Here is an 8,385-nt window from a genome sequence, read left to right as displayed (position 1 = left end):
TGGCACCAGCGTCTCGGGCATGTAAACTTCAAAGCTATGCATCTAATGTCAACAAAGAACATGGCTCGTGGAATGCCTTACATCAATCAACCGAAAGAATTGTGCAATGGCTGTCTCTTGACAAAACAAAACCATAAGTCTTTCCCATCTCAGACAAATTACTTTGCTCATAATAGTTTAGAACTGATACATTTAGACCTCTGTGGACCAATAACTCCCCATACACCAGCTGGAAATCGTTATTTTATGTTGTTGGTAGATGATCATACACGCATGATGTGGGTATATATGCTTAAAACCAAAGATGAAGCCTTGCCTGTTTTTAAGAAATTTAAATTGTTAGTCGAGAATGGTAAAAATCATAAAATTCCGACTTTGAGGACGGATCGGGATGGTGAATTTTGCTCCAAAGAATTTCAATCCTTTTGTGAGGAACATGGCATAACAAGACATTATACGGCACCCTACACACCTCAACAAAATGGTGTCGTAGAGCGCCGCAACCGTATTGTAGTTGCCATGGCAAGGAGTCTGTTAAAGGAGAGAAACGTTCTATCAAAGTACTGGGGGGAAGCTGTTCAACATGCTGTCTACATTCTGAATAAAATGACCACTCGAATAATGTCAAATATCAGTCCCCATGAAGCTTGGCCAGAAACCAAGTGTTCACTCTCTGAAAATCTTTGGCTGTACTGCATACATGAAGATACCAGCTGTACACAAGAAAGAGTTAGATGACAGAAGTAAATTAGTTGTGCATTTTGGCCGAGAACCAGGGACAAAAGCGTATAGATTATACGACCCTGTTTCTGGAAGAATACACGTTAGTAGGGATGTAACTTTTGATGAAGCTAAAGGTTGGCAGTGGGGAACAGAAAACAACCTTGAGTCTGGTACTCCTGGACAATTTTATTTGGACGAAGTGTTTACAGCTGCACGAGGTGTTCATATACCAGCCACACCAGCGTCTCCAAACACGCCAGTATCATCAACACAGTCTGAGTCTACAGCCTTAATGTCAAGCCCATCCCAATCTGGTTCGTCTACACCACAAACTCACACACAGAGTAGTGTTCAAACTGGAAACGCAGACACGGAAAACTTCAGCATTTCTGGTGATAACAGTGAACAGCCCAGGTATTTTCGATCTCTTGCAGACATTTATAATAACACGACTGAGATTGAACTCGCAGATGAGTTATTGCTTATGAGCATCGATGAGCCTGTCTGTTTCGATCAAGCAGTCAAAGATAAGGTCTGGACAGCTGCAATGAACAAAGAAATCGAGCAAATAGAGAAAAACCACACTTGGGAACTGGTGACTTTGCCTCAGGGTCATAAAGCAATCGACTTAAAATGGATTTTTAAGTTGAAGAAGGATCAATATGAAAAAGTAACAAAACACAAGGCCCGTCTAGTTACAAAAGGATATGTACAATGTCATGGTATAGACTACGAAGAAGTATTTGCTCCAGTAACGAGGTTGGAAACCGTGCATTTACTTTTGGCTCTAGCAGGAAAAAACGATTGGGAGGTTCATCACCTAGACGTCAAATCTGCGTTTCTCAATGGATTCATTCAAGAGGAAGTGTACGACTCTAACCAAAGGGCTATGTTAAAAAGGGTCAAGAACACAAAGTTTATAATTTACTAAAAGCTTTGTATGGCCTTCGTCAAGCCCCGAGGGCCTGGTATTCTCGTCTTAATCAGCACTTACTAAAACTTGGTTTTACAAAATGCCCCTACGAGTATGTTGTTTATACTAAGAGGGATGGTGCAGAAAGTTTAATTATAGGCGTTTATGTTGATGATCTGCTTGTCACAGGTACTAGTTTAACAGCCATTGCCAAATTCAAGGGGGAGATGAATGGTGAATTTGACATGTCTGATCTTGGAAGACTAACTTACTATCTGGGTTTGGAAGTAACACAACACACAGGATACATTGAGGTGTGTCAGTCATCATATGCTCAGAAAGTCTTGGAAAAGGCAGGTCTGGCAGACTGCAATTCTGCCAGATTTCCAATGGAGCACAAGCTGACTCTCCATGCTGATCATCTGGGAAAACCTGTAGACTCTACTCTCTATAAAAGCATGGTTGGTGGGCTGAGATACCTGGTGCACACGTGACCTGATATTGCTTACGCTGTGGGCATAGTAAGCCGCTATATGGAAAGGCCTACTGAACTTCATCTAAATGCCGTAAAAAGGATATGTCGTTACGTGAAAGGAACCCTGCACTACGGTTTGGTCTACAAACGTGGACAAGGAAACTACATTTTATCTGAATTCTCGGACAGCGATCTAGCAGGTAGCACAGATGATAGGAAGAGCACTGGAGGAATGGCCTTTTATCTTGACGAGAACTTGATTACCTGGGTATCTCAGAAACAGCGGTGCGTAGCCTTGTCTTCATGCGAAGCAGAGTTTATGGCAGCAACAGCTGCTGCGTGTCAAGCTATCTGGCTTTAGCGTGTTCTCAGCTGTGTTATGTATGTCAAACCAGGACCAGTCATATTCTATATTGTTAACAGGTCGGCAATCGATTTAGCACGCAATCTGGTTTTCCATGGGAGAAGTAAACATATCGACTTGAGGTATCATTTTATTAGAGACTGTATTGAGCAGGGTCTGATTGTTATAAAACATATTAATACCAGTGAATAGCGCGCAGACATTCTTAATAAAGCACTGGCAACAGCAAAGTTCGAAAAGATGAGGAACTTGTTGGGAGTTAAAAATCTCGACGATGTTTAGATTAAGGGGGAGTATGTTGGAATTATATTTAATCTAAACTTATTTGGTTTGTCTATTTTTTTTGGTTCTTGAATAAATCTACGTGTCTGTAGTTTTGATAGTGCAGCAGACTTGGTCTTAGGTAGTTGCAGTGTTTTAGGAGTCTAGTTTAATAAGCTGGAGATTATTATGGTCACGTACTCCTGCTTGTACTCCTGTTCTTTAGGATCTCAGTTAGCTGTAGTCTTTATTATGTAATCTTTCCTTTCCAGAATGTAATCCCAACAGTACCAAGTTTCTTTATTTTTCTGCAATCAAAGTAGTATAACTTTCTCATTATTTAATCATATAACTAACATGTTATCAATTGCAAATTGTAACATGGTATCAAAGCAACCAGAATCGATTATGAGCATTTTTTTGATGAAGATTTCAAGTAAGTATTTTGACTTTCTTTCATACATAAATTTGAGGTATTTCATCCCTTTTTCAAGCTTTTTGAGCGATTTTTCTTCATATGTTTTTTGTTGATTGATTATTGTACACATCATCAATTAGATGAGTTGAGAGGATGAATTCTTTTGATGATTTTTAAGTATTAATTGCGAGAGCCTTATTTTATAGAGCAAATTAATGTGTTTTTCTTGGATATCCTGCTGGTCATAAAGGATATAAAGTTCTTAATATGTAGACATGACATATATTTATTTCCAGAGATCTAATATTTTATAAGCACCATTTTCCTCTCCATCACAAGCAAATTTCTGGGAATGCACCTTCTTTCTTATTACCAGTATCTACTGATCACAAATCTCTTCATGATACAGAATTTCCAGATATCTTTCAGTTTTTCGACACTCCTGAAGTCACCATACCTATGGGTTCTTTGGATGATTCTTCACCTGACACTTCAACAAATTTTCATCAAGACAATTCATCTAATGATCATTGTACACACAATGCATCTTCAATTGATAATTTGAATCTAAGAAGGAGTACTAGAAATGTGAAGTTAACTTATGTCTTGTGAGAATAATATAAGATCCTGTAAAGGGCCATTCTCTAAAGATTTTTAGAGTAACTCGTTCCTTGACATGGTATCAGAGCTCAGGATGGCAGAGGATTCAGGTTCGATCCCTGCCACCCCCAACATTTCTCACAATTTATGAGGGATACGAAAGGAAAATTTAAGCCCCAAAGATGAGCGCCCGTCATCCACTATTTGACCCATAAATGGGCTTTCAAGTGAGGGGGAGTGTTATAATATAAGATCCTGTAAATTCACCAAAATAACAAAGATTGTCTACTCATTGATGTAACCTGGAAACATATTCTGCTTTACCATCACCTTTTCATGCTTTGGTGTAACCTAGAAACATATTCTGCTTTACCATCACCTTTTCATCCTTTGATTAGCCAAACAAGTTCTTTAACAGAACCAACTACATAAAAGCTGATGGCACTGTTGAAAGGTTTCAAAGAACGTTTGGTTTCTAAGGGTTATAATCAGAAATGGGGAATAGATTTAGAAGAACCATTTTCTACCGTGGTGAAGATGACCACAGTCAGGTGTATCATTGTATTAGCATCTCATAAAGGTTGGAAGTTACATCAATTAGATGTTAACAATGCATTTCTGCATTGAGATTTACTTGAAGTGGTATATATGCTGGTTCCGGAGGGATTATCTAATTCATGCAATAAAGATTTTCTGCAATCTAAGAATGATTATTCATTGTTCATCTAGAAAAACCAATGATAGCATTATCATTGTTGCAATATATGTTGATAACATAATTCTCACTAGTAATGACGCACAAGGTATTCTTGATCTCAAGGTACATTTATACAAGACATTCAACATCAAAGATTTAGGGGAACTAGGTTTTTTTTTCTGGGTATAGAAATTGCTTATACTGCTTCAGGTCTCACATTAACCCAAAGAAAGTTTACACAAGAATTGCTGAAGGAAGCTAATATAACAGATTTCAAGACTAAAGCTACTCCACTGCCTTTGAACTTAAAGCTTTCAGCTGATAAAGGAGAATTATATACTGATCCTAGCTCTTACAGGTGCTTAGTAGGAAAACTTAATTTTCTTACTCACACAAGGCCATATCTTGCCTATATTGTCCAACATTTAAGTCAATATCTGCAGTCCCCTAAAGTCCCACATTTTGATGCACTTATGCATGTGTTGAATATGTGGATTCCACATCTGGAGTACTAGGGATTCCCTTGAAAGGAGGTGAGCAATTAACACTAAAAGCATACTTTGATTCATACTGGGGAGCTTGTCAGGATTCTAGGAGGTCAATTTCTCGCTATGTGCTGTTGTTAGGAAACTCACCAGTAAGTTGGAAATTAAAGGAATAAAGTGTTGTCTCTTGAAGTTCCTATGAAGCTGAATATCGTTCAATATCATCTGCGACTTCAGAGATCACTTGGTTGGTCAGATTATTGGAAGAACTAGGTGTTACAAATCTTAAGCCAGTTACTGTGCATTGCAACAACCAGAGTGCCATACACATTGCTAAAAATCCAGACCATCATGAGCGCACAAAGTATATAGAAATTGATGTGCATTTTACAAGGGATAAGGTGTTAGAAGGATTGGTGCAGCTATCTTATGTTCCTACTGCTTCACAACTTGCAGAGTTTTTCCCTAAAGTTCTTTATTCCGGATATTTTCAAGAGTTACTCTCCAAACTAGAAATGTTCTAATGCCATTCCAGTATGATAAAGAGAAGCAGCTGCTCGACAAATCATCCCATGACATCAGCACATAAACAACTCAGCATGGAGTTAATTATGACAGCTCAGCAAAATAACAAACTTCTTTCATGTATAAACAAAGACCAGTGCTAGTTGCTTAGTAACTAAGTTTTGCAGAAATGAGTTTTAGGAATGTAGATTGATCTCTCTCTCACTCTCTCAATCAGTAAACTCTCTCTCTCTCTAATTCATCACAGTATTGTATCAAAACATGGGTTCATATCTCTAATGAAAGTTTATACGGTAAGCTTCATTTACGATAACTATGTGAGTTTGTTTTGGTAGATTTCACAATTTACGGCTATACTTTGTTATCAATTGAAAATTTTAACAAAATGCTGGTAGAATGTTGGTTGGTCATGAAGTAAATAACAACGTTTTGGGGGATCCACAGATGAATGTTGAGAGTGAGTATCCTAATAGGCTTACCATGGATTTTCTTGGCTTGGGAACTGGGATGAACAGCGTGAGTGGAGGTGGAGGGGGGATGATGATCACAGTGGTAATAAGACGACCAACTCATGGGACAGGGAAGCTACCATATCAGCTGAGGCCAGGCCTTTCATTCACCACTGTAGCCCTGGCTTTTCAAGCCACCCATGCTTCAGGCCCCTGTGTCCCTCTCTATCTCAATGTTTATACACTCTGTGTTGTTTTTTATAGCAATATGTATGATATGTGTTTGCATGACTGTATAATTTTGTATAAAGTAAGGTCTATGTAGCCAATAGCCAAAAAATATGGCAGATTATTTTACCATACATATACCAACTTTCACATATAAAAAGGTGCTTAGTGTTGTTATTTTCATGTTTAAATATATATCCACTAACAGATTTGATGTACATTAGGGCCAAGGGGGTAGATTATGAAATAATCACCTCTCCTTTTGAATTACTTTTTATCATACTAAAAAATTATTTGTATACATTGTAAGTAGCTATTCTAAGGTTAGGAGAATGCACAATTTTATAGAACAAAAAATAATTGCATTAGTATTTATTTTTCATGTGCAAGCAAATATACTTAATATTTTGTACAAATATTTGCTCTATATTTGTTTAAAGTGGCTAACTATTAGCTTTTTGTGCACCAGATCTTAGCTAGTTGGTGATCAAGGCACGTGTATGGAGTTGATTTCCATGACCTTAATTAGAACCAGAACATCGAAAAAGTAATCAAACTAATCATTAATCTTCTATCAAATAAAGGTGTTTTGAGATATTTTTGTTTTTTTTATTATGCTATGCTTTGAAATAAAAAGTTGTTGGTTATAAATCAAAGGCTAATTTTATAATTTTATAATTTTGTTTTGAAATTTGCATTCATGCTTTGAAAGTCAAAGGCTAATTTTATAAATTTTGCTTTGTTTTATAATTTTATAAATCTCGCCCATACATTTTTATCCTTAAATATAATTATAACCATACATTTTAATTTTACACTTCATCTCTTTCATCCACCTCTCTGCCCACTACACCCACCAACCACCCACAATCACTACCCATCACTACCACGTACCACCAGCCGCTGCTCCGACCCCATCATTCCGTCCCCGCATATCAGATTCCCTCCCTCCCTCTCTCTCTCCCTCTCCCTCCCTCCATCCCCCATCTGCATGGTCAACCTTAATCGCTTTTTCGGCCAAACAATCGTGCCTCTCCGTACCGACCGGAGTGTCCTCGTTTTACGATGATTTAGTCAAAATTTGTTCCTTCGTCATTTGAATGGTTGTCACCGGAGGTGGTGGTGGTTGATGGGTGGTAGAATTTGATAGAAGATGGAAGAATATTAAAATTTATAAATTTTAAATATTAAATTAACGGCCAGATATGAATATGTTGTATTTGAATGAGTGGATATGATTAGATCTCTTATCTCACAATACTAGAGTTCTGATTGGAGTAAGACCCTATATATATATTGTTTTGAAAGTTACATTTTTGCTTTGAAATTTAGAATTAAGCCACTTTCGTTATTGAATTTACACTAAACACTTGTAAAATTAAACTCATGTACACACTTAACTTGAATAAAGTTTCATTAAAAAAGTTATTTTTTACATATAAAATTTTGGTTGTATATTAAATTCTTAATATTCCATATCTAAATTGTTTAATTGCATATTTGAACTTCATAAGTAATATTTCACATCATCTCTTTAAGTTTGTAAGACAATTTTAGGATAGTGTTGATGAAATAGACAACTTGTTCATGTTTGTAATACAAGGGTACAATTGATATTAATAATATATGAAATAGACAACTTGTTTACGTGGGTAGTTAACGTACAATCGAGAACATATTTGATAAAATGGATAACGCTTGTTAAATAGGGTTGATATGAAAAATCAAATTATGACCCCGCATAAAAATATTCCATACCCTAGCAACCTTTTTTTGGCTTCACATATATAATATTATGTCACTTTAATTAATTGCTTTCTATGTTTTAAGTATAAAATTATAAATAGTGATAATTTTTTTTTATTTTTTTATCTTTTAACTCATACCCAAATGACATTTAAGTATTTTTTTATCTAAAATTAGTTTGTAAATTTATCGTAACAATACAATGTATTATGTGAGAAAATTCAGACTTTTTTAGAATATAATGTACAACCATTTACTTTACCAAAGTCACAAAATTCACAATATAATATTAATTTGTCAAGAGGTAAAATCTTAAAAGTTCTCAATTTAGATTTAGTAGTGTTATTTTAAAGCGTTTTAACATTATATATATATTAGGCTATAAGAAAGGTTGAAGAAAGTGGCGATGAAGACATCAAAGCCAACCCTGGGACCAAACTCTTTGTGCTAACGAATGAGGGTATCGAAAAAATTGAACTTTGAGGGACAAATTTTTTGTTA

The 8,385-nt window shown here is 36.2% G+C and overlaps 2 protein-coding genes across 2 annotated transcripts; both read left to right on the top strand.

Annotated features, from left to right (window-relative positions):
- The first annotated feature begins 2,169 nt into the window (after positions 1–2,169).
- LOC141717903 (secreted RxLR effector protein 161-like) lies at positions 2,170–2,472 on the top strand. The gene has a single exon (XM_074520146.1). The coding sequence runs from the start codon at positions 2,170–2,172 to the stop codon at positions 2,470–2,472; it is 303 nt and encodes a 100-aa protein (XP_074376247.1).
- A 1,720-nt stretch (positions 2,473–4,192) lies between these two features.
- Positions 4,193–5,460, top strand: LOC141717895 (uncharacterized). Its single transcript, XM_074520133.1, has 4 exons — positions 4,193–4,305; positions 4,484–4,557; positions 4,662–4,809; positions 5,130–5,460. Exons 1-4 carry the CDS (start codon positions 4,193–4,195, stop codon positions 5,458–5,460), a joined length of 666 nt encoding a protein of 221 aa, XP_074376234.1.
- The last annotated feature ends 2,925 nt before the right edge of the window (positions 5,461–8,385 follow it).

This window comes from Apium graveolens, chromosome 1 (assembly GCF_009905375.1).
Source record: "Apium graveolens cultivar Ventura chromosome 1, ASM990537v1, whole genome shotgun sequence".
Taxonomy (NCBI): Eukaryota; Viridiplantae; Streptophyta; class Magnoliopsida; order Apiales; family Apiaceae; genus Apium; species Apium graveolens.
This window is presented reverse-complemented; position numbering and strand designations above follow the sequence as displayed.

Bases quoted from the DNA above. Each gene is read 5' to 3' on its own strand.
- LOC141717895 (XM_074520133.1), top strand. From the start codon at position 4,193: ATGGCACTGTTGAAAGGTTTCAAAGAACGTTTGGTTTCTAAGGGTTAT. The intron at 4,558-4,661 runs GTATTCTTGATC...ATACTGCTTCAG, and splicing joins CACTAGTAATGACGCACAAG to GTCTCACATTAACCCAAAGA. The intron at 4,810-5,129 runs GTGCTTAGTAGG...TGTCTCTTGAAG, and splicing joins ACTGATCCTAGCTCTTACAG to TTCCTATGAAGCTGAATATC.
- LOC141717903 (XM_074520146.1), top strand. From the start codon at position 2,170: ATGGAAAGGCCTACTGAACTTCATCTAAATGCCGTAAAAAGGATATGT.